Source organism: Anopheles coluzzii, chromosome 2 (genome assembly GCF_943734685.1).
Source record: "Anopheles coluzzii chromosome 2, AcolN3, whole genome shotgun sequence".
NCBI lineage: Eukaryota > Metazoa > Arthropoda > Insecta > Diptera > Culicidae > Anopheles > Anopheles coluzzii.
In genome coordinates this window covers 57,088,603-57,115,775 of record NC_064670.1, presented here as the reverse complement: position 1 = coordinate 57,115,775, position 27,173 = coordinate 57,088,603, and the positions used below count along the sequence as shown (strand labels likewise).

Here is a 27,173-nt window from a genome sequence, read left to right as displayed (position 1 = left end):
GCAGACGCAACACTTGACACTGCCATGCCAACGACATCGTCAACAGTATCATAACATTAGTGCTGGAATGCGGATGACTGCTTTCGGTCGATCTACCTCGTGGTCTTGACAGTGATAGATTTAAATCCGTTATTCTTTTTCAACTTTGAACTTGATAAGTACTGACTCTTACATACGTAATTTTACGCTTTTGGAACAAGTAAATGGTTTTACGCTATTACAATAAAAATAATTGCATATTTGTTTTCCTTTTTTCTAAATGAATAATATTTTAGCATACCGCCAAAAACAACATCCAATCTTTTGGGTTGTTCCACCAAACTGACGTCATTAGCCTCGGTACTACGTCAGAAGGCCAGGAGACGCAATGGGTGAGATTGAATCGGCTACCATAAACTAAATTACTTTTATTTTGCGTTGACGTAAGTGTGGGGATCTCTTGGGTACTTAAGATGACCAATGCATTTTGATTAGTATTTAGTAAAATGGTGATATGTCCCAGAAAGTTTTAGAAGTTTGTCAGTTTTTCAATTTCCATTACTTACTTCTTCTATTTGGCGTAACGTGGTCATGCTTTCGATTTTTTTTAGCAAGTGTCATGTAGCCGAATAGTAACAACAGTCCATGCTATGGGAGACGGTCCATATGGGGCTTGAACCTATAACGAACAGGTATTAAATCTTACGAGAAGATGACTGTACCACGGGACCGCCCCTAGGCATTACAGTATGAGAGACTATGGGTATCATGTTGTCATGTCCAGCCTTGTAAGAGCCTACACGTGTTTCCAACAGAGTACCGCGCTGCCACGTTGCAAAATTCCGAACCACCTTGTAGCATTTAAATTGTTCTCGCTGCCTGTATGAATTGATACTGAATTATTTAAAAAAAATGTCCTTGGGAATAAAGAAAAAGTAAGAATTTTTAATTCTATTAAATTCAATAATAGTGTCAACTTATCCTAAACGTGATACATAACTATATCTTAATGGTTGACACTTAGACAAGGTGTTTTTATGCTAATTATGCATGTAATTTAGCTTTCATACTTATAATTGTTTCTAGATTACTTACGACTTATATATTAACTTGCTGACGATAATGTAATTACGTCATCTATAAGTCAGTGGTCTCCAGCCTGTGGTCCATGTCGTTAACAGACGTGATCCGCGAAGGAATCCCTAAAAAAAGAAAAGCTTTTTGCTCAAATTGTGCAATGTTTCTCACAATAAAGATTAAATTATCTACAGCAGTGACGATTTTAACTGTATGCAAAGTAAGCAATTACGGGGGGGCGTCGATGAGGAGCCCCACTTATCTTTAGTCCAGCATCTATAACAGTTGATAGAATATGGCACTGTATTAGAAAGGAGGGCCCCGCGTGTGATGGACGTTGGGGCCCCGTGCTGGACGAACCCTGAGCCCAAACCCCCCCCCCCCCCTCCAGCAACAACAAATTTTAAGTTTAAATGTTACATTATCCAAGACGGATTCCCGGTACCCCCCGGTAATCATGTACAGAGGGCCTCAATAATTTTTACTGCTTAGGGCCCTCGACACTGTAAACCTGGCACTGGTCTACAGGCTTATCAAGAATAAGATTTAAACATATTATTGATCTAAAACTTTGAAATAAGTCTACAAAATGTATGGCCTCGATTGATGTAGGCCGCGGCAAATCCATTTTTAACGCCAAGTAGTCCGCGTTTTTAAAAAGATTGAAGAGCACTGTTCTAAGTAAGTGCAGTAATTGCAATAATGGTTACTGCCCTAATCCTAGTCACATATGCAATGAGGTTCAACGGTCGCCCACGTGGGGTAATGAATTATTAAGAGTATGCTGAAGTATCCATTGGGCTTAAGTTTCCATTACCTGCGAAAGTAAGGAATTTTTGATTGTATATATTTTGCTATCCGTTCACGAGATTGCGTGTTTTCACTCTGAACTAAATTGAATAGCAAAATTAATAGTAAAAAAAACTTTATTGTTTAGTCATGTACACGGGCATAGTACATGGTTGAAAACAAAGTCGATGTTCAATAATGTCGATTTTATCAATTTATTTTCGCTTCTTCAACCAATTCTTTAAAAGTTGCGCAATTTTCATTTCGCATTGAAATTGAACAGAAAATTAAGGATAAAAGTAAACTATGCGTTATTTTTTTATCATGAGTTACCAGTCATGATTTCATAACATCTTACCAATTTAACATTATACCAAGTTCTTAAGAAGGTGATGTGTAGTGTGAAAATTAAATAAGTAAAATGTTTTTTTAATGATATATCTTGATATGTGCATATTGAATGGCTCAACAGAATGAATAAAAATATACTGTACGAATACGTTATTTACCAGCAATTTTTTTCTAAAATTATTGTTTCAACTGAGTTTTAGTTACTGAGTTAAATAATAACTGCTGCGTAGATTATTTTCTTTTAAATAAAAACATAAATAACAGTCTGATTTTCACTGAATAATATGAGTAACGGTTCGAATTATTGAAGCGGAAACCCGGACTGATTATCGCTTGTTGATTACGTAAATTAATTTATAGCCCACATGTAATAGATACGTAGATTTTCCTCAATTGCATCACATGGTTCCGATCTAATATATCATTTGAGTCTAGCGTGAATGCGTAATTGCTAGAATGCTCGTCACTGTAGATAGTGCGCAACATCATACGATAACAACCTGGTTAAAACTGATAAGCCACCGTTGGAAAAACTTGATTGAACCAGTTGTTACGTACTGAAAATGTCACAAATTATGTTTCGAACGTGGAATCATTAGTTGATTTCATTTCAATTTGTATCACTTTTGGGTTTAGTCAAGTTTACGTATAGAAATGCTTGGTTAAATCTTATGATGTCTGACTATACATTTTGTGCTCGACGTTTCAAACCGTTTAGTTAACCGAGTTGCCTCTACCGAAGTCCATCCCATAAGCTCCCTGAGATCGCTGATAGGACAGCGTTCGCCTTTTCACGAATTAATTAACTTTCCAAATCGATGCAAGTGCGCTAAGAAATCCGATAGCACGCAACCGATCAACAAGTTGGTACTCACTATTTCAGCCACTCACAAGAGCATTTCATACCAACCAATATTCTTTCTCTTTTCGTTTCTCTGCAAATCTTACAACCTAGGCTTCAAATTTCTTGAATCTGTAATCTCTTTTCACCGTCAAAGGGCATTGGGTTGGGTCGTCCTAGTACGCGCAACAGAGGAAAAGTTATTTATCAGCGCGTGAAACCCTGCGCGGAAACTCTTTTCCTCTCGATAGCTCAACTAGTGAGTATCTTACACTGGGACTGGTAAAAACATAGCACACTGCACAGCACACCTCAACATAAGGACATGGAGAGAGAATGATTTCTCATCAACTCGTTCACAGTTAGGGCAAAAAAAAACTTTCTAAAAACGGTTTGGAGAGAGTTTGTGTTGCTTACACTCCCAACAGGATCACACCGCTGATGACACTTCCGGTGAGAATAAATCGCGTATAAAAAGCTGGTCTGCATGCGGTTCCGGCGTTAGATCGAAATATTCGTTTGAAGAAAACATTCGGTGCTAATAGTGCTTGTCTAAATAGTGAAAGCGTACATTCTGCGTTTCATTCATTCATCGCAATCCACTTACGTGACAGTTAAAAGGTGATTCTTTACATTAAATATTTTACTATAAGTTCAATGTGAAGTTAACAAACACATTTATTTGAAAAAAATAGTTTGGTTTCACTGCATGTTAGCAAATAATGACAAGTTGACGTGCAGATAATATTTATCATTCTTCATGCTCAAAACAAATTTTTAAGTGTCTTATGTCACTATTTATTGAATGTATTGTGTTTTTGTGAATAATATAGTGAATTTCATTTGTGGCTACATATTTTTATTAAGCAAAAAATAAAAGATTCTCTTGAGTGTGCTTTAGCGCACTCGAGTATTTTATCATAATACATTTCATCATAAACATACAAATCTTTTGTAGTTCTCTTTTGTAAAAGTAAATGCATTATTAAATGATAACCATCTGTTTTTTTTGTTTTTGCTCTTCTAATAGTCTGGTGGTTCGAGCTTGCGCTACGTTGTTAAGCAAATATTGATAAATAATACAAACACATCGATTGTCATGATAAATTTGATGATAACATTTTTCAAGCCTACATGCACGCATATTTATATTCATGCATGTACGTTTTTACACAATCCTTACCCATGTATACCACATCATATACATTCTTCACGATCACAACTCCGTCCAGCTCCGGTCCCAACAATATTAGTTTTGTTCTTGTTGGTCGATGACGTTAATAACGCTGTTAAACTTCCACCGAATTCACATAGCAGAATTTTACGTTTCATTTGGTAACGATTCATCGAGATTCTCCTTCATGCTAAATCTTCTACAAACGATAGTTTTTTACGCAATACGAGTCTTTCTAAGTGTTTACAATTCATGAAGTGCTAATCATAACTTAATATTACGCATAAACAGTCCATATTTGTTTAGAAACCTTGGTCATGCCCCCAAAAATAGGTAAACAGAATTTCCCTTCGCCAGTGGAAAGGAAGGTCATTGCCAAGCTTGATGAGTAATAGCTAATTAAATATTTCACTAGTTTCTCTGTGAATTCCTGCATACATTGCCCAAATACAATCGCACAAGAAGGCTATCAAATGGTATTCAACAATAAGTCATGCACGGCAAACGCGTAACAATTGTTTGACAGTAATTACATCACTCATACGATCATGACGTCGTTATATGCAAAAATATTCAACTCTAGTTTATGAAAAATCACAAAACATTGATGGAAAAGTTTCATGACGTTAGCATCTAAAAATGTGGGTGAAAAATCACAAAAAAAATACAAGACTGTCATTTTTTTTCACCTCTGATTATTATGACAATAATAATTAGTAATGATATGTATTTATAGTGGTACACAATTTATAGTGTTCCACATGTATGGCTTCTTAAAAATAGTGTAATGATATATGAAGTTAAATATACACTTTACTAATTTATATGCAAATATGTTAATTTGCCACATTTAAATTCCAACTTTTTTTGTTGGACCAGTCGGCCACAAGCTTCGTGTTTGACCACGACAGTATTATGCAAGAAATGTGTTTTCTAGCCGTTGTGAAAGCTCCCGGTAGTTCAAAATATGAGTTACATGACGGTTCCTTGGTAGCAACATTAAAATCTAAGATAAGACACGTCCTTTTCGTTTACTAAAGATTAAACATTGAACATACACAGAGCACAAAGTGTGATACAAGTAAAAGACCCCGCCAAATAATTAATTCCATTCATAACATTTAGGGCAGCACATCGGCCAATCGCCATAACACCATCTCCATCTAATGAACAATCTCACTTATAAATTTAATATTGTAAAACTGTCAGTAAAGTTTTTAGTTTAACATTTTTAATTAGGATTAAAAACCAAGAACTTAAAGCAATACAGCATTTTCGGATCGTTCCTCCTAAATAATAAAAAGCAAGAACTTCGATTACGATTTATGTTCATGCTTCAGGGAAATCCACAATTTATGAAAGGCATTAATATAAAATGTGGTGATTATATTTTCTTTTTTGTTTGATTGCTATTTCATTGGTGTTACGTCGTAGAATCTTTTTCTTTGTACATTCCTTTTTTATCCATCCCATGGGCTTGGCTCTAACAGGACTTGCTTTTCTATCTCTTACAGATATTCTAGGTTTCTGAGCGATCATTCATACACTAGATCTCGACGATGGCGTCAGGCACTTTTACTCAGCGTTTGCTGGTGGCTCTTATGATATTCGCCCTGATTGCCGACCTTAGCACACTAGTTGCAGCCCGACCGCAAGATAGTGACGCTGCCTCTGTAGCTGCCGCAATTAGATACCTCCAGGAGCTTGAAACTAAGCATGCCCAACATGCTAGACCCAGGTTAGTGCTCGAAAGGTTGAAATTATGCACCACCTACTGCTTTCTTCGTGAGAGGGGTTACGATTTGTCGCTTAATAATCCCCACCAACCGTGTTGTCAGTTGTTCATAGGGCGTTGCCTTAAAGCATCCGCAATCATCCTTGAGTCTGGTCAAGGCTGGCAAGCCGTAAATAAACTCACTCACATTAATAACGATGACAGGTCAGGGTGCGTGTGCTTCACGGGATCCTCCGTAACAACGAAGGAAATAACATTTACATGCGATCTTTCTACTCGTTTGCCTTTTTTGTTGATTCGGTGCTTCCGGAGTACATAATGTCGCTTAACCTTCTTTTTCCATTTAGAGATGGTTGTCCTTCTTACACACACGTAATAAACAGGCAATTGTACACAAGTGTAATAGGTTGTCTCGAATTCAACCAGCGGGGGCATACGAATACTAGTTTTCCTGGGTTTTTACATTCTTTCCAATTCGTTGACCTTTTGCTCTCACTATTGAAGAATCGCGTCGTGGCAACGATTACGTACTATCAGTATATTTGTTCCTTTTTTCATGAAAGTGCTGGCATTCTTTGCAGATGCAGATTCACTCATTTTTCTTTTTTAATTACATCGGTTTACTTTACTCTGACCTACGTTGATTGAAACATCTTACGAAAGGTCCGAAAACAGCAAATCGAAACATTTACTCATTGCACATTCTGGGATGAGCGATTACGGAAGGCTAAGTAACCCACAAACCGGTCATCGGCCAAGTTAAAAAATATTTACAATGCTGCTGTCCGTTCCTACTCGTATCGGAAGAAGATTGCAGTGTCTGACCTACAAGATTGCACTGTCTTTAAGTTGCCACACCGCATTCTCCCCGCTGCTAGAAGTGTTGATGATATGTCGATCACCTCTAGCTGTTATTGTTGTTATTGTAACCTTTTCATACAAATTCAAATTACTGGCTCTTTAACAAGTTCGGCGGTAATCTTTCATTGATGTGGTAATCATAGAGTTTCATCATGGTTCTCTATTCTGCAACATTTTTCGCACTACTTACAACTTTAAGTAATTTTTTTCATCGTAATTGAATGAAATTGAATGGGTTAATTGAATGAAAACCCATGTTTGATTAAATACATGAGTATTAAATCATTTAAAAAAATTAAAAAAAAATCTGAAGACTGCGACTAAGTTATATTTTAAGTAAAACTAATGAAACGATGAGACATATGATAGTGTTTGGGGAGAGGGGGGGTGGTTTACCGAATTTAAACCTTTTTAGTGTTTCTTGGCCTGCCTGTAACACTAGTGGGATTCACTGACTAAGCTTTCAGTGACTTATTGATTACGTAGTTAGTCGTACGTATGGGAGCACGGTCCATTCAGGGCTTGCACCCATGACGGGCATGTTGATGATGATTATAACACGAGAACAACCTTTATCTTTCTCGTTTTTCCCCGTGGTAACATGAAGAATTTGTGTTTAAATTGTTTTTTTTTTTTTATGAAATAGATAATAAAAACACAAATTGAAAGGCAATATTTTTTATTTTAAAACAATAAAATATTGTATGGCATTACAGTAAAGTACTGAAGATATATAAATTTACTTGGACAATGATAATACTACTAGGGAATATTTTTTATTTATATATGCTAAATTTGCTTTTTTTAATACGAAATATAACTAATTGGTTATTTGCAGTGCATTGTTTGCCTTTGAAGCCTACATTTAAGCACCATTCCGCAGTTTGGGTTGCCCTGATCTTGTATTACTAGAAAGAGTAATTAAAACAATACTTATGATCTCATACATTCGACGCAAATGAAAACTGTACGCCAATTCATGTGCATTCAATGTTAAATAATATAAAGTAAAACTATATTTTTAACAACAATAAATACAAGCTTTGAAGATTTGTTATTATTTTCTCATATATTATTTTAAGATTCGAATATTTCCCTTTCTAATCATAACATTATCAAATAGAACTTATCTCATAAAGCACATTTTTGAAATAACATTCTACAACAAAACTTTTGATCGCGTCGTCTTGTGTCCCTGTTGTATCACAAACTCGGCTTTCCTTTGAATGGATAAAAAAATAAATCAATACGAACTTCATGTCATGCAAGAACGCGTACGCATAACAATATCGGATGATGTGACGTCCCACCAACCGTGTTATATGATATTCGAAGAAGTGGCCACAAAACCAAGAAGTAAAAGAATCGCAGTATTTGGGGAATAAACGATACTCATCTCGCGCAAAATCAAAACAAATCCATTGCCTGCTGTACCGTTTGATGTCGTTCCAACTCCGTTTGATAATGCCAACCGAACCTACTGAAACTACTTGCATGTTATAAAGCTACCATCAAAATTGATTGTAAAATGCAGCTTTTTTATCATTGAGTATGAATGAGGCATAAACAAGTTATTCTTATGTTTTATTTGTGTACTCTTATTTGTGTACCGTCTATTCAAATTGGGTTGTTTTACTACACAAATTTGTCACTAAGCAATACGGCTGAAGTCGTTCCTTCTGAATATAAAATTAACACTAAGGTGCAATATTTTTCATTACTTTTAGTGCTACAATTGACAAACATATTAGATCGTTCGTTGCTTAAAGCTAAAGTGTCTATTAACTGGGCAAAAATAATGTTAGAACGGCGCAGATAATTGAACCGCTGGCAAATAGATAAAATGTTAGCGTACAGTTTTCCTCCAAGATAAGTCCCACTAGGTTACTTCCGAAAACACTGCCTAGCCGTCCCATCATCAGGCTCAAACAAACGGCCATCGCACGAACATTCGTTGGAAATATTGATACAGTTGCGCCGTTAAGAATAGAAATTGATGTACCAGCAAATACCAAAAACGAACAAAACAGTGCAATAGTGATGTATGGGTTGGCTACAAACTGCAACACAATCCCAGAACATCCGGAAAAGAATAAATTGAATGCTACCAAACACTTACGTCCTAGCTTGCGCATTAGTACCGACATAGCTAGATACACCACTGTATACAATATACCCAAACTAATAGCGTAGATGAACACACGTTCATTGATATTGTCATTGCACGCTTCATCGATGATTGTCTCAGCATTTAATATGTAGCCAGGGTTTGCTGATACTTCGAGTGCTTCGCAGACAGAAATATCTGAAACGTTTGTTGTAGTTAGACGATTAATTATATCTGGAAACCAAAGCCCCATTCCAGCTGAACTGAAATACAAATCAAAACAAATCATGTTGCAAATTATTTTTAGATTTCATTAGCCGTCGTCTTAAATGTACTTACACTACAAACAGTCCAAATTGCACCACGCAACAAATGACGAAGTTAATAACGTTCTGTTTCTGAAAGAGTGGAACCGTTTGGTTCCATACGCTACACGCAACTTTCCAGCAACTACCGGTCCTTTTGAGTGACGTACTGCGATCTTTTTGTCCCGCTTCAGGCGCTATATGTTTAACGGCAAAATCATCCACGGCTGCATGGGGATGATTCTCTAGATACAACCGCAACAAAATCTCGAATGCTTCCGATTCTCGTCCACGCGAAAGGTAAAACTTTGGACTTTCAGGAAGAATCATTAACCAAAATGCTCCTATCAACGTGGGTATGGTGTACACAAAAAACAAGAGACGCCACGGTTTTATAGTGAGTTCCGTCCCGGGAATATCTAGCATCCAGTGCAACGATAGCACATACCATCCAGCAGCTGTTGTAAGAAGAGCACAATACATAGTATAAGAAATCATCAAGTAAAAAATAAATTCAGTCAAAATCTCTATTAACTCGTACGTGTTATTGTGAAAACTAACTTGCTGTAAAAACGGCAGACAGTCCCACTGCAGTGCTTGCATAAGTTATTACCAGGGTACGGTTTGCTGTTTTGAAAAATTCTCCCAGATAAGCGAATATGGTAGCCGACGGTGCAGAAATGCTAAAATTAACAAGAACAAAAACAAACCATGTGAATTGACGAACCGACGATATTCGATATACACTTACAAAACTCCCACCAGAAAGCGCATAACCACCATCATTGTGTAGTTGATGGATAAACTGGACACCAGAGAACAGACTGCGGTTAACAGCAGTGACACGATTAGCGTCCTACGGCGACCTTTTGTATCTGCAATATAACCCCAGAAGTGTGACGAAACGATAATGCCTGGATGTAAAGGAAGGAAGAATACAAAAAAATAGAATGAGTTTGGTTCCTTTATCCCGCATATAGCTTAGTGGCATTCAACGGCAAAAGGTGTGAACATCTAGCAACGTTGACTGCATTAAACAGTCAAAATTAACGCAGCATGAAATTGGTTCTAAAGTTGTATGTAGTTTATGTGCTCTAGAGCAATATATATTAAACGATTTTGTATCTTAAAAGTTCCCTTGCATTTTCTAACTGGAACCAATCAATTTAACAAAAAAAGAAGAATGTGATAAGTTATTTATTTATTTATTTATTTATTTCTCATTTAGTATCTTACATAGATTTGCTGGAACACGTACTTATATAATAAATCCTTAATTCATCTACAAACTTAGCTACAGCGCTATCAATAAGGAAACGAGAGACAATTGGTTTTAAACTGAGCTAAACTAATATTGAAGTCGAAGAATCTTTGGTATTTGTTGAAGCTATGTATCATTTGGTTAATAGGCGGATTGTAGGAATGTGCAGATCTTGAGAACGTAGGTCTTAACAGCTCACGTATCCTGAGAGGTCGTTCAGGAGCAGAAAGATTCAGCTTTTCAAGCAGGTAGGGAGAGTCTATGTCCCCACTGATTAACTTCGCGACAAAAGTAGCTTGCAATGCCCGACGTCTATGTTCTAAGGTTTGTAGACCAAGAAGCATGCACCGTGATAGGTAATCTAAATGTTGTGATTAAGCCCATTGTAATCGGTGTATTGCTATTCTGGAGAATCTTTTTTGTATGCTTTCTATCCTAGCCGTCCACACGTGCAGGATGGGGAGAAAAGAACTGAATTAGACTCTAGGATGGAACGTACTAATGCGGTATATAATGCTTTCAGACATATTGGATCTTTTATCTCAAGAGTTTGCCTGATTACAAATCCTAACATCCTATTGGCCTTGCTAATAATATAATGGTAATGCTCGCGAAAGGATAGTGATGAATCAAGGATCACACCAAGATCCCTGACTGATGACACGCGAGACAAATTGTAATTGTGCAATGAGTAACAAAAGTTTGAAGGGTTTCGTTTCCTGCTGAATGTAATCGCGCTGCATTTATCCACACAGAGGCTTAGTTGGTTTGCCACACACCAATTGCTGAATAGGTTGAGATTGTTCTGGAGCGCGAAACAGTCATCGATTGACCTGATAACTGAAAAAAGTTTAATATCATCAGCATAAAGTAGTACAGAATGTTTTGGGAGAATAAGAGTCACGTCGTTTATGTAGAGTGTTAATAATAGCGGCTCCGAGTTACTGCCTTGGACAACTCCCGACGTATTTGTGAATGGTTGCGAAAAGATGTTATCTATTCTTACAGAATACATTCTGTCCGTCAGATATGATTTTAACCAATCGATGACAAGAGGTGAAAGCTGTGCGAGTTTTGCAAGAAGGATGTTGTGATTGATGCTATCAAACGCAGCTTGGAAATCAGTGTACACTGTATCCATTTGATATTCCGATTCAAACGATATATGACATTCCGAAACGAACTGAGCTAAGTTGGTGGTTACAGATCGTTTAGGTACGAAACCATGTTGATCAACCGATATGTAATTGATACATGACATAAGCAACAGCAACAGAAAAGCAACAGCAACATTACGAAAATACTCATTGTTACAAAAAGAATAATTGTGTTTCCAGTACACTGATGTACCAAAGGTTATACGAGTGAACAATTTATTCAACCTCATATCCTCGGTGTGGAACAGTGTGTTCGAGAATTGTGCCGGAGATTCAGCATTGCATCCGATGAATTCAGGTATCATCAACGTTTTCAGGTAACGTCAACGTTTTCAAGCATCATACCGTAGTCTTGGCATCAGTGGCGGATTAGGGGAATCGGGGGCCCTAGACGGGGAATCGGTCACAGGCCCTAAAATTGTTGCCGAAATGGGGTGAGGGGTGCAAATGGTTCTCCAGCCACGGGGAACCATCGACCATCTTTCTGGGGGCCCTTGTCGCTTATAATCTGTCCACTTGCAGATACTACAGACTAGAGATTTTCCCCTAAATCGGCGGGGCCTCAGACGACCACCTAGTCCGCCTACCGTTAGATCCGCCGCTGCTTGGCATTGGCTAAGACTGATTCTGCAAGGGGTTCTGCAGTCTTGAGATGAAACATGAAACCCTTTATTGTTATAATATCATTCAAGTATTAGGTACTCGGCATGAGCACCATTTTTTTAATTCAATTTTTTTTGTATGGAAAAACGTTCCAACTAAAAAGCACATATTCAATAGTTGTCAGGAAATCAAAGTTAACCCTCTCACTGATATCCAAAAAAACATGATATTCCAGGCAACCGGGCTACCCAGGTAGTCAGCGAATTTGGAAGCTTATAACTTTTGAATGCGCAATCTAATATAGATGCAATATTAGGATGAAAATTAAACAAACTAATGCAGTTTCTATAGCTGTGCATAAATTGATTCAACTCGCTACCCTTTGTTAGTTATAGCTTTTCAAAGTTGATAGGATTTTTTTGAAAAGATTTACAAAATGTAAAAAATATTTTTTCAGTACTTTACAAAATTTTCAGCAAAATTGCTCTAGTAGTTTGGAAAACTGTATGTTGCACGTCTCTTATATTTTTTTTACATTTTTTTTCAAGGAATTAAAAATATTAATGAGTTTCCATTTGAATAAAAACCGTTACTTTATGATCGATCGATAAAATTTAATTCTAATAATCAGGTTAATTATACTCCAAAAATACTACGAAAAAATCCATTGAAAGATGGCTGTGGATTACACACATATTCCAAATTTCAAGTCAATCAGATTCCTAGAATTAGAGAAATGAGCAATCAAATTCGATATGGCTACCCGGATAGGCGGTTGCCTGGAATAGGGTTAAACCAATGAATTTACATTGTATTACATAGTTGGCAAGCAATTGGTAACTCTCCACGATTGTAACGATTGTTTGATGTTGAATCTTTGCTCTTCCACTGTCAAAAAAAGATTCGCGAACAGTTTTGCGTTTCCATAGCACGATTCTTCATAAGATTCGAAAATGGCGATTTTATGAACGTATACCCATTCTTCTTCTTCGGCTAAACAACCGTTGTCGGACAAGGTCTGCCTGTACCCACTTGAGGAGTTGAATTTCAGTGACTTATGGATTACCCCCCACAGCAGAAGAGTCAGTCCTACGCATGGCGGCACGGTCTATTTGGGGATTGAATCCATAACGGAATGTTGTTAAGTCGTACGAGTAGAAGATTGTACCAAGAGACCGGTTTCGTCATTAACACTTATTTTTACCGTTTAGAAATCACTGAAACCCTTTACACGAATGTTCTCCATTGGAACCAAAATAATTTCAAAGTTTCTTCCAGTTTGTGAATTTTTCACTTAATAATATACAGGTATTCCCCGATATACGCGATTTCACTATACAGGTATTCCCCGATATACGCCATACTGGATATACGCGATTTTGCTTTACGCTATTTTCTAAATTTGACAGTTCTTCGAGCAAATTGTACTGATTTGACTCATCAATAGTCAAATGCAAAATAAATTAGAATTTTAAAAACCATTTAAAAAGGTGCAACATTGTAATCTTCAGTTGAAATCAGATCAAATAACTAATTAGTGACTCAAACCTACCACTTCAAGCAAGATTATACGAAAATGAGCTATAATTAGACTGAAAACCTCGAAATTCGAGATACGCTATTGCCTCCAGTCCGCATTAACTCCTGAATTTCGACATTCTTTTTTGAAAAAATCTACAAAAATTGAAATAGTAATCTTTTAGACAGATAACTTCTTCTTTTTTTTTGGCTCAACATCCGTTATCGGTCAAGGCCTGCCTGTATCACTACTACTTGTGGGCTCGGTCCTACGTATGGCGGATAGTCAGTCCTACGTATGGCGGCACGGTTCATTTGGAGCTTGAACCCATAACGAGCATGTTGTTAAGTCGTACGAGTTGACGTTCGACAAATAACACTGCAACAAAAATAATCAATGAATAAAAAACTAAGATTATTTAAAATACCATAAGATTTCGAGCAGATGATACTACTCGCAACCCTCGCAATGTTTGACGGTCCCTTAGCTTTACCTATCAGATAGCCCGCATAAGTGGAGTAGTTTGCAAGCTCGCATGAGGTTTCCCAATTGCGACAACTTCAAACTGTCAGCGACCTCGCATGAAAGCAGCTTGTGAGGGTAAGCAGTTTGTTTGCCCATAGTTTCAGCAGTTATAATTATAGCATCCAGCGAAAAGTAAGAACAGCACAAATTGTAGCTTACGTAATACTATAAATTTGATATTTTTTTGCTTTTAAATCCACTCAAAAACAGTAAATTATAATGCAGAAAAACTACAGTGAATACATTCAATGTCATGCAAGTAATGTAAAAATAACCAAAAATTTCAACAATATTCTAATAGAATATGGCACCTGATATCTCGCAAATTTTAGCGGGATTTTACCGGTCACTAGTCAAATAGTAAATTTCGCTGTACGTTTCACCTTGGCCGACCGCTTAACTATTAACAGTAAATTCTCAACATATAGAATAGCTCAGAGCTAGTTAATTTAAATTTTTAAAAACGTGTGTCTCATTTTCAGTCGAGTTACGAAAAATTCTTTAATTCAAAACATTCGTTCCTTAAGCCCAGTGGCGGAACAAACCTCTTCGAGGCCCTAGGCGTTATGGTGGCCAGGGCCCCATAACAAAATCCTTCTAGGACGGAAGGGGGGGGGGGTCACGAATCATGGGGTGCAATGAAATTAATTTCTACACAACTTTAATATGCTCCCTCACTTTAACATGCTTTTATTTATAAACTACTTAATTGCTTCGAATTACGGACCATTCAGGCAATCTTTCTTAAAGGGAAAAAAATATATTTTCAACAGTTTTTCTTCCATCGTTCCAAAAAATACTCATCTTATTTTATCGATATTTTCATTCATTTTTTACAGTTCATAGCTCTTACGTTTTCATTGTAAATCCTGACAGCAACAAATCACAATTTTGTTTCGGCTATCCAAAATTGAGTACTACATTAACAGTTTTCCTTCGAATTCTCGGCATAATTTTAAAGGTTTTTTTCTCGTTGAAATATGAGCATAACATGAAAAAAATGATGTGAATGAAAATGAACTTTTTTTTACCTTTAAAATGAATAACGGTGTAAGTACCTCAATACATTTTGATCAGATTAAGATGAATTGTTGAAAAACTTACAATTCTACGCAAAACTACGTAGAATTTCTCGGGTGGTAAACTGACCAACAAAAAAATATTTATTTTTCGTGACATCAGATCTTACTAGGAATGTTTGCACGATACCATCCTTGTGGAGATAAAGCAGCACAATGTTTACATAATAACAAGCTGTAAAGGACTGCTTGAAAAGACGTCCGTAAATCCACCACATGGCGCCATGGATAGAGAGAAAGGGATAAATAGATACAATTGCGAGACAAATGGATTGCCGAAATGAAGACGAAGAAAATGAGAAGAAAGTTCATAAACGGTTGCGAAGAAAGATCAACTCAAGCAGATGGTCAAGAACAGCGAACCATCGCAAACCGTGATTAGTTGCGAATAAGAATCAATGAAATGCAGACCAACTATTGACATCATGGTATATAAAATTAAAAATCGGCATGGTCAGAGGCTGGCTAAGAATAAATTCAATTAAATTAACGTTCGGATTTGGAATCATTCCGTAATTTGAATCATAATGGTACCAATTTGATATTTGATATTTATTAAATTCAACGGGACGTATGTGGCCTTCTCGAAGCGAGGTTACAAAATAGGCACACAATACGATAAACATGAAATTCACACAACCCGCAGATGCACTTCGTCCCATGCTTCCGGTCATTAATACCTCGTCAGTCACCCGCGCCATAGACCGCCTAAAGATGTCCTACAGATGTGTACGGCCCTGATGGCATCCCGGCAGTGATCCTGAAAAGGTGCACTGCGTCGATTGCTCCGATACTAGTAAAAATCTTCGAGGAATCACTACGTTCATGCACCTTTCCTGTCTCCTGGAAGGTCTCATGGTTAACACCAATCCATAAGAAAGGCTGCAAGAATGAGGCTTCTAACTATCGCGGCATTACATCGCTAGGGGCCATTGCAAAAGTGCTCGAGCCTCGAGCTGCTTGTTTATGAACCATTACTGGCCTCTGCCCGCAATTACATCAGCCCGAATCAGCACGGATTTGTCCCTAACAGATCAACAACCACAAACCTTATGCAATTCGTCAGCAGCTGCCATAAATCCATTGATGCTCGCCTTCAAGTAGATGTCATTTACACCGATTTAAAAGCCGCCTTCGATAGGATATCTCACGTCATATTACTAGCAAAACTCGACAGACTTGGCCTCCCAGATCCCCTAGTTGCTTGGCTGAGATCATACCTAATGGGCCGCACTTATTCCGTTAGGATGGGGCCCCATTTATCTAGATCCCTCCGTGCTTCTCGGGCTTCTGGCGTCCCTCAAGGCAGCAATCTGGGACCTTTACTATTTGTCCTTTATATAAATGATGTCTCCACGATCCTTCCTGCGGATAATCACTTGCTCTATGCGGACGACACCAAAATCTTTCGGCAAATCCAGGGACCAGACGACCATCGCATACTCCAGGCTTCACTAGAAGAATTCGATAACTGGTGCACGCGAAACTCCTTAACCATTTGTGATGATAAGTGTGTTACCATCACCATCAGCCGTTCTCGCTCTCCAGTGCATTTCGACTACACGCTAAACGGGCAAATCTTGCAGAGAGTCGATTGTATCAAGGACTTGGGTGTTTTCGTCGACGCGAAACTCACGTTTGAGCAACACCTTGATCACGTTGTGACAAGATGCAGTCAATTGTTAGGTTTAGTCGTTAACATGACTTGCGAGCTCTCTGATCCAATCTGCACCAAAACTCTTTATTGTGCTCTTATTCGATCAGTGCTGGAGTATGGCAGCGTTGTGTAGTGGCCCTCCTCTGCTCGGGGGGTTGCGCGCTTGGAGTCCATCCAGCGTAGGGCTACCCGTTTCGCGCTCCGTTCGTGGGGCAGCAACAACGACTACACAACAAGGTATTTGTTGCTCGGGTTACCCCAACTCGACGACCGAATACGAATTGCTAGGTTGGCTTTTATCGTTGGGCTTCTCAATGGTAGCATCGATTGTCCAGTTTTGCTCTCGTCGATACAGCTACACGTGCCCGCAAGAACTCTCCGCCCTCGGGCGATGCTGGCTATCCCATAGACAAGGACCGCCTTCGCCTCCCGAGACCCGTTTTTGCGTATATGTCTTGCTCTGAATGCGGAATCTGATGCGTATGAGCCCGGCATGACGATGGCAAATGTGTTGAGTCGCATTAATTTGCTTCGCGCCTCTCGCCAGAATCTTTAGCGTCCTTGTAATTGTTATTGTTGTTATTATTGTGTTATTGTAAAGCGTGTGACTATTTATGTTTTATTCCTATTGTACCCTTACATATATCGAGAGGGCTTTTGAGGTCCGTCGATCATTCAATAAATATAAATATAAAATGTATAAATTAAAAACAGTAAAAATAAATTAACACATAGTAGGCCGCTTAGCCGGTTTCGTAGTACAGTCGTCAACTCGTACGACTTAACAACATGCCCGTTATGGGTTCAAGCCCCAAATAGACCGTGCCGCCATACGTAGGATTGACTATCCTGCTATGGGGGGAAATCAATTAGTCTCTGAAAGCCAAACCCACAAGAGGTAAAGGCAGGCCTTGACCGACAACGGTTGTTGAGCCAAAGAAGAAGAAGAAGGCCGCTTAGCAGTCAGGTTAATGACGATCAAAATTAACATTAAATTCACGGTATATAAGTAGAAAGAGATCAAAATCGCAGAAGCAGATTCAAATTTGTTCGAAAAGAGAAATTGTCATTGTTTTCATTATCAAAAGTCATTTACAGGCTTAAGCTAAAAACAGTTTTTGAAACAGGATTCAACTCCAGCTCACAAAGCTTAAATCGTTCATCAGAATCGCTGATCTTGTCAACGCCTACTTGGGAACAATTCTACATCTCACTGAAAGAGTTTATTATATGCCTGGAATAAACTAAAACTCGCTGAACATGTCTATATAATCCTCGAAAACTTTGTAATCGAAAGTATGTTAAATCTTATTCTAGACGTGGTTATTGCAAATTTAATCTTATTGAATTAATTTGGTCTGATGAATAATTTAATTTAATTGCACGATATGTACCGTAATGAGCTTTTCTATTTAAAAATCATTTTCAATCCGCGGACCACAGGTTGGCGTTGGTTTAGACAACAGGCCTTGACCGACAACGGTTGTTATGTCAAAAAAAAAGAAGAAGAAGAAGTAGAAGAGATACGACATGATTCGTAACAATTTATTGAAATAACACTGAATTTTGTTTGTACGGTTTGTACGGTACGGTTCCAACCATTAAAACTCAGCATTAGCAAAAGCTTATCAGAGATAGGAGAACACTTTGAATAAAGGAATACAAATTCCCTGTTACAATGGATATTGTACCAATTGTTAAACGATCCACGTGTAAAAAAGGTCATGAAACAAAGGACAAATGAGACATATGAAATAAAATATGAAATTATGACACAGGTCTCGCTTCACCTGATCCAGCCATCGAGTTCGCTGTGCTCCCCTGCGCCTTATACCGAACTGGGGATCGCTGTTGAACACCTTCTTGGTGGGGCATGAGGCCGGCATCCTCATGACATGCTCCAGCCATCGTATCCTGCCAGCCTTCACCACCGTCAGGATGTTCGGTTCGCCGTACAGCTCAACAAGATCGTGGTTCATCCTTGTCCTCAACGCTCCATGCTCGAATACACTGCCAAAGATGGTCCGGAGGATGCGTCGCCCAAACACGCCCAGAGCGTTTGTATCCTCCGTTTGGATGGTCCAGGATTAGTGTCCGTAGAGCACCGGGCAAATCGATGTGCGATAAATCTCTCATTTCGTGGGGGCTCGAAGTCTTCTGGAACTCAGCAGTCGGTGAAGCCCATAGTATGCACAATTCTCCTGCACAATTCGTCTCCGGATTTCGCTGCTGTTGTCGTTGTCCGAAGTAACGACCGTTCCAAGATAGCAGAACTCCTTTACTATCTCGAGATTGTCGTCGTCAACTAATACACTGCTTTCCAGATGGTCTGAGTCTCCGGCAAGCAGGTACTTCGTCTTCGTCGCATTGATTCTCAATCCAATTCTTGCTGCTTCAAGTTTGAATCGGGTGTACGCCTCACACACATTTGCTGTTGTCCTGCAGATGATGTCGATGTCATCCGCGAAGCCCAGAAATTGGAGAGACCGGTAGAAGATCGTTCCACGGATGTCGTTGACTAGCTCCGCGCTTCGAATGACACCTTCCAGGGCGATGTTAAAGAGCAGAAAGGAGAGTCCGTCACCTTGCCTCAGAGCCCTGTGAGATTTGAACGATTCCGACGTTCCGCACTGCACCCCATTCTCACTGCCACCATGGCCTCTAACAGCCGGATCAACTTCCCAGGGAAGTGGTACCGCTGCATGACGCTCCATAGCTCCTTCCGGTCTATTGTGTCGTAGGCCGCCTTAAAATCGATGAACAGGGGGTGCGTAGGGATCTGTCGCTCGCGGCACTTCTGAAGGATCTGCCGTAGAGTAAAAATTTTGTCGGTGGTGGATTTACCTCGAACAAACCCTGCTTGGTAGCTGCCGACAAAATTTGTAGCAACGGGCTCAAGTGTGCAGAACACGATCTTGGACAGGATCTTGTAGGTGGCATTAAGGACTGTGATGGCTCGAACATTCGAACAATCCAGCCTGTCGCCCTTTTTGTAGACTGGGTGAATGACACCCAGCTTCCACTTCTCCGGTAGTTCCTTCTGCTCCCAGATTTTCACGATCAGCACAATGCATTTCGACGAAAAGCCTCTCCGGCCCCAATTTGAACAGCTCGGCCGCCAGTCCATCACTGCCAGCAGACTTATTGCTCTTAAGTTTCTTGATGGTGCTGGCTATCTCATCCAGAGATGGCGGGGCACCTCGTCGTCTGCATCGATGCTGTCGCTGTTTATACTGCTGTGCAGTTGCTTTGGTGGTTGCATTGTTCTGCCACTTGAGTCAGCCTCTCTGGTCTCTGATCCATTCAGGTGTCCTTCGTAGTAGCACTTCCACCTTACGATCACCCTCCGCTTGTCCGTCAGGAGATTTCCTTCCGCATCCCGGCACATTGCGGATTTAGGAGTAAACCCGCTCCATGCCTTCTTCAATCTCCTATAAAACAAGTGGGTGTCCCTCGACTGAGAAAGCTGCTCCATCAGCTGTTCATCTGACTCTTCAAAACGGCACTGTTTGGCCTGGAAGAGTAGGGTTTACTGTTTCCTCAGTCGTCTGTAGATCTCCACGTTCTGACGGGTTTCATGCCGTAGCACGCGGGCGCGCGCTGCATTCTTCTCGGATGGTGCTCGTCTGCACTCTTCGTCGAACCATTCCTTTTTCTCTCTACGTGGTAAGCGGCCGATCTTGTGTTCGGCTGCGGTGCTGATGACTCTACCATATGCCAATGGTCTGCGAGGGGCATCGCAGCGATGTTGTTGTCGGCCGGTAGCGCTTCCCCGAGTGCTGTCGCATATCCCTCCACCACACTTCAACCGGTCCAGGTTGAGCCTTAGGGTGGGCTGACTCCGTTGGTTGTTAACCACGGAGAGTTTCTGACGCAGCTTTACCATGACCAGGAAATGGTCCGAGTCGACGTTTGCACCTCTATACGTTTTAACGTCGATAATATCCGAGAAGTGCCTTCCGTCAATCAGAACGTGGTCGATTTGAGACTTTTGATCACCCCTCGGGTGTCTCCAGGTGTAAATAAGGCGGAGTGCATGCTGAAGGTGCTGCGGATGCTCATATGCTTGAAGGAGGCAAAGTTTATCAGCCTGAGGCCGTTGTCGTTTGTCAGCTGGTGGACGCTGAAACTTCCGATTGTTGGTTTATATGCCTGCTCCTGCCCGACCTGAGTATTAAAATCTCCGATGACGACCTTCACGTCATGTTTAGGGCAGCGGTCGTACTCCCTCTCCAGCTGCGTATAGAAGACCTCCTTCTCGTCATCGATGCTCCCAAGGTGCGTACTGTGCGCATTTATAATGCTCAGGTCGAAGAATCTGCCACGAATCCTTAACCTGCAATCCGTTCGCTGATCGGTCACCACTCGATCACTCTCTGTTGCATCGCACCCAGCACCATGAACGCAGTACCGAGCTCGCGCATCTCTTCACCGATCTGGTAGATCGTGTTGTTTATGTTTTTGTTTATTTGTCTATCGATAGACAGTAATGCCCTCTCGAACCATTGTTTACAATGTTTTACAATGTGTGGTTTATAATGGATTACAATAACAAAGAACATAAAAATGAGCACTATGGAACAAAATTTAACACAGAAACACGATCATTAAACTCAGTTGGCGAAATCCTCGGCTCAAAAGCGTCGCTGACGGCGTTGAAAGCACGGCACATGAGAAGGAACGGGTCCGAGGATCCAAATTGCGTTCTACGGTCGTCGAGGGCCAACATTGCCCGAGTCCGGAGCGGCCTGGCAGGAACGTACAGGTTGATGGCGGCCAGTAGTGACGGAGAGTCAATACGGCCGTCGAGAAGTCCCGTGATGAACGACAACCTGGCTTTTCGTATTCGCTCACTTAGGGTAGGTAACCCGAGTAGTAAACACCTAGTCCGGTAATCGACCCTTTGATTCCATGAGCGAAGTGCAAATCGTGTAATTTTGCGCTGGATTGATTACAGTCGTGCTAACGGACACGCTGCAGTTGGCCACCATACGATATTAGCATATTCCATCAACGACCGGATAAGTGAGCAATAGAGCGCCTTGGTGCAAGGTATATCGTTCAGCTCGCGAGTCATATTGATAACTAGTCCTAGCACTCTATTGCTACTGGCTACTACGTGATCCAGCTGATCCTTAAATGCTAGTTTTGTATCGAGCAAAACGCCTAGATCTTTAACACATTGTTTATGCGTTAAACCAAGGGCTGTCCATCAAGCGGATATATAATGATGGACAGCGACTGAAAGTGATAACTTCGGATTTGTCTGTGCAAAGGGATAAAGCATTATGGTTGCACCAACACTGGAACTCATGCAATGAAGTTTGCAGTCGGGCGTGGTCTTCTGGTTCACGAATAACACGAAAAAAATTCGCGTCATCTGCGTATAGTAGATGATTATCAGCCGGAAAGATCAACGTCGCGTCATTGATGAAAAGAAGGCACAGCAAAGGACCCAGGTTGCTGCCCTGCGGGACTCCAGAAGATGCATGCACTGGATTTGACATGTACGGGCCTAACTTCACAGAATATTGACGATCTGTAAGATACGATCTAAGCCACATTATCATAGGGTTTGGGAGACCAAGTAAGTCGAGTTTCGATAGCAAGATGGAGTGCGAGTGGTACTGGCGCACCGTCACGCCTTTCCAGCACACCTCATGAAGTGCTACTATTTCGAAGTCGCATGCCCAGACCTCATCGAACGTAATTCGGGTCTTTACATCCTATGAGAGGGTTTTGCAGTTCCATGTCCCGAGCTTCCAATCGTAAGTCCTTTTTCCTTGCGTGGGTCTAGATCGATTGATCCGATACGGTACTTTTTCTTGTCGATTATTCGTTGCAGTGGAGTTTTTGCGAGGGTGGCTTGCAAGGCCTCTCCGCTGACCTCCAGTCTCGTCGTAGGGCCTACGCTCACTGGCTTTTTAGAGTCCTGGAGCGAGCCAAATACGCTGGTGGGAAGCCTGACATGGAAAACAGACGCTCCCAGGTAGAGTCATAAAGATCAATCATCTACCCCCTCTCTCAATTTAGCCATGTAACCTATCCGCCCAAGGGATTGGGTTTCCCCGTATATCCAAGCTTGGAAAATTGGGAGACATGTTAGGCCGCGGGGCCATGGGGATTCTCAACGCTCATTTTCTCAAGCACTCATGAGTGCTTTTGAGAAATCCTCGTTTTCAGCGTTTGTCGAATCGGAACAAAATCGGTTTTGAGAATCTTTGAGAATCTTTGAGAAAGTGGACGATGCAGCGATCGGCTAACTGAAATATGAGCAATTGTGCTATTTGTTTTTCGGTAATCACTTTGGAAAACGTATTCAATGTTTATAATTGAAATTTTAAAAAAAATTGTGATCAAAAACTAAATTTCTATTTAAAGCTTCAAATAAAGCTTGAGTGGCTTTATCAGTTTCTCAGAGTGAAAAAAATTGAAGACGGCCACGAGCTCACGTCTGAAAACATGTTTTGAATGCTTGAGAAACTTAAATGAGTGCTTGAGAATGTTTTCTCAGCTTGAGAATGCTCCGTGGCCCGCGGCCTTACCGTTCTGTACGATGGGGACGTATTGAGTAGGAGTGGAGGAGGAGGTGGAGAGTCTAAGTTGTAGAGGCTTCGGATCCACTTCCGTATCAGCAAGGTATTGCTACAATACTGCCAACAGAACTGATTATTTACTATGGGGAATGATTATTTACTACTTTTAAGAATTTTATGAAAATTACACGTTTCGGCACTGGGTGAAAACGAAACAATTGACTGCTCAATAGTATCAATAGTAGGACTTTTGTACAACATGCCCCAACCAACGTGACATTTGCTCAAAATTATTTTTCCATATCTGCTCGACTAGTACTCGATACGCCTTAAATTGTGCATTTGTGTATGACCAAGTGTGTTGAATGCGTCAAGAATGTGTGTGTTCGTAAAATAAAGCTTTGGTAAAAATAGCTTTGGTTTATGATGAAAAACAAAAGCTGATTTTGTGTGACATTTAAAAATCAGTATTATTTAAGTATAAAATGGCTACATGATCAACTATAACGATATGAACATTAGCTATAGCAGTCAACGGAGGGGGTGGAATTGAGTCAATGTCGAAAGTTCACATTAACCGGGCCCCCTAGCCGGGTCCCTTGGCGGCCGTCCATTCCGCCCACCGTTAAGCCCGCCACTGCTTAAACAATTCGTTCTTTTTGAACCGTTCTTTCTGAAAAATCATGTTGATCACCGCGAACTAGACAAGTGCTCGAATCAGTATTAGGCAAATGCACATAATTAAAAATTAAAACCAAACTCAAGTAGAAATTAGCTATACTTCAGCTATCCTCGCCTTAATAAAAAATATATTATAAATAAGCCTCCACATAAATACGGATTGTTTAATAACGGATTGTAAAACACATTCATTCATCAACAGTCGAATACTTACCAGCAAAACTTACTCCAGTCAATATGCCTTTATCAGTGGCCGATAGATTAAGATCGCACTGTGCCGCTGGAATTACTATTGAAATACCCATTGTTTCATTCAAGACTGCCATCATTATTATAGAAGAAGCTATAAAGATCTGCAATGTGGTTTGACCAAAACCTGTCATTCCATCCAAAAAAGAAACAACAATTTTTATTTTTAGAAATATTATTCTACCTCAAACTACCAACCTATAATATCTATCACTTCGTCAAAAGTATAAGTCTTTCCTGCAATATCCGGCATTGATACTTTGTTGCTATCGATGGTAAACACCGGAGAAGAAATATCTTCAAGACCAACTTTCTGATTGTTGATTATAGTATGGCATTCAGTCACTGCCTCAACCGCGATAGTTCGAGATATGGTCTCACTAAAATAGGTACAGTAATCAGAGAGCACAATACTGCATTCACAAAATGCAGCACACTACACAAGTATACGTCGACTACACAGCACAGGGTTTCCAAGATATCTAAAGACTAAACGATCGTATCCAGTAACTTAAATTAAGTTTCTTAAGATCAAATAATAGGCCATGTGTGCACCGCTTGTTGCTGACTGATGCGATAAGAAAGACAGTAGTTACTTAGCTTAATCTCTAGAAAACACAAAACGGAATACGGAAGCATGTCGTCAACTTCCTGTAACGCACGTTAGTAATGTTTGTCGTTGTGACAGTACGAATGTATACTTGATTATAAATGTTAATATCAACTTAAACACGCGCTTTTAAATGCAAACATGCATATGCACATGCAATAGTATGTATTAAGGGAACTTGTTTTTTTCCATAAGAAATGTTTAGAAAAAATCTGGTTTATTAAAAGTAATAAATTTCAGATACAGTTAAATAAATCGATGTTAATAATAAGTCAGTGCTTATTGCGCTAATGAAATAAATCTATCCTGGCGTAAATTTAAAGGTAAACCTGTGTACAGATAGTCCCCGAGATACACGATACCTCTTATACGTGGTTTTCTAAATTCGACAGTTCTTTGAGTAATTTGTACTGATTGGACACGTCAATTGTCATATACCATATAATTTCGCTTTTAATCGAATGTTTAAAACTAATTCAAAAGGTTTAAAACTGTTAAATTCAGACAGAATAATATCAAATAATTAATTAAGTGGCTAAGTTTACTAAGTTTAGGCTAAGACCCTGCTTGCAAAGTTACACGAAAATTAGTTATATTTAGCCTGGAAATCACGAAATTCGACTGACGCGGAAATTCGAGATACGCGGTATTTTGCGGCCGTTTACGGTCCCCATTAACCGTGTATCTCAGGGACCGGCTGTATTTCCTTAGATATGTTCTTTTTATTCACTTTCAAATCTGAATCTGTTTTACTTGTAAAATGAGCACACTTTTTAATTTATATTTCTATGTTTCATTCCGGGTTCCATGTTCTGTTAAGCTCGTGCCAGTTTTTCTCTCAAATTTCTGTGTGTGTCTTTGTGTTTTCTTGTAGGTTAATACGAAGTGAACTCCCTCCCAATATTAATGGTGTTCACTCGGGACTTGATAAAATTATTGGATATTTCATCTTAGAAGCTATCGACAGAGCACACTCGACTGACGCTAGACCCAGGTGAGCCGCTGTCACCAAGCCCGAACCAAACAAAAATATTCTTTTCTTTGTAATGTCCTTTCACTAAACTCATTTTGATCGCTGCTATTTTGGATATAATTTTATGCGGCCTGCTAGGCACACCAATGACAACTGACAAACATTTAAGATCTGTTCAAATTACACCATTCGAAACTATTAGCTTACCCATCACCAAGGCAAATCGGTGTTTAATAACTTAAACTACCTTTGTCATCTTTGTCTTATAGATTCGGAAAGCGTGGTGGATATCTTAACCCGGCAATATTTGGGCAGGATGAACAGGAGGTAATATACATCTACCACACTTCCCATTTTAAATTATAGTCGATATTGTTATCAAGTTTGTTTGAATAAACACAACAGAATCTTTACAGGTTGATTGGCAGGATTCAACATTTTCGAGATGAACAGCTACCAACAAATATCTAGACATGAAGTCCTGAGATTGGACAAAAGCAACCCGCAGCATCATGTTTATCTCATCCCGTTAAACTACATTAATACTGCCTACGATATGATCCTGATCTATTTACTGCTTTTCTGTATCTTTTTGCATTGAAGATATTGTGTTATTGAAATAATCAATTAAAGCCAATAATTCAGTAATCTTAACAGTTTAACCAGTTTTCGTTCGATAAAACTGCTTGACTTAATCTCGTTTAGGATGGAGTTACATTATGTATACAGCATTAAGTAACCTTCCGATTAACCTTTTCTAGATTTAAAAAAAAAAAAAACTAAATTCACCTACAGTCACTTCAACTTCAATGTGGAGCAACTATCTGAAATGAACAAAAAACAGGACAAGAGAGAACAAAATAAACCTATTTATATCAATAATAGCTCAAACCTTGCCTATTTACGGACCATCTATATTTTATCACATGAAGAACAGTTTAAAACTACTCGCTGAAATTTAAACATTACGTTAGACAGAAGACACTATATTCAATAAATGTGTTATGCTTAGAGTAAATATCAATCCCAACAACAATGTGTATGATTTTTGCGAACTTTATTAGAATAATAATGAATACAACATGTTTAAGCTGCATTGAAAAA

The 27,173-nt window shown here is 39.5% G+C and overlaps 2 protein-coding genes across 4 annotated transcripts; one reads left to right on the top strand and one right to left on the bottom strand.

The window, feature by feature from the left end:
* Positions 1–3,523: 3,523 nt before the first annotated feature.
* Positions 3,524–27,173, top strand: LOC120950278 (neuropeptide F). Of its 3 annotated transcripts, none has more exons than XM_040368187.2 (5): positions 3,524–3,658; positions 5,726–5,949; positions 25,971–26,090; positions 26,339–26,396; positions 26,486–27,173. In XM_040368187.2, exons 2-5 carry the CDS (start codon positions 5,771–5,773, stop codon positions 26,516–26,518), a joined length of 390 nt encoding a protein of 129 aa, XP_040224121.1. In that variant the 5' UTR covers positions 3,524–3,658; positions 5,726–5,770; the 3' UTR covers positions 26,519–27,173. The 3 variants fall into 3 exon arrangements, with proteins under 3 accessions (XP_040224121.1, XP_040224120.1, XP_040224122.1); XM_040368186.2 differs by having other exon boundaries at positions 26,475–27,173; XM_040368188.2 differs by lacking the exon at positions 25,971–26,090 and having other exon boundaries at positions 3,527–3,658.
* LOC120950276 (putative transporter svop-1) lies at positions 8,418–25,957 on the bottom strand. Its single transcript, XM_040368185.2, has 6 exons — positions 24,685–25,957; positions 24,452–24,613; positions 9,971–10,133; positions 9,781–9,902; positions 9,254–9,677; positions 8,418–9,177 (listed from the first exon to the last, which is right to left on the bottom strand). Exons 1-6 carry the CDS (start codon positions 24,737–24,739, stop codon positions 8,589–8,591), a joined length of 1,515 nt encoding a protein of 504 aa, XP_040224119.2. The 5' UTR covers positions 24,740–25,957; the 3' UTR covers positions 8,418–8,588.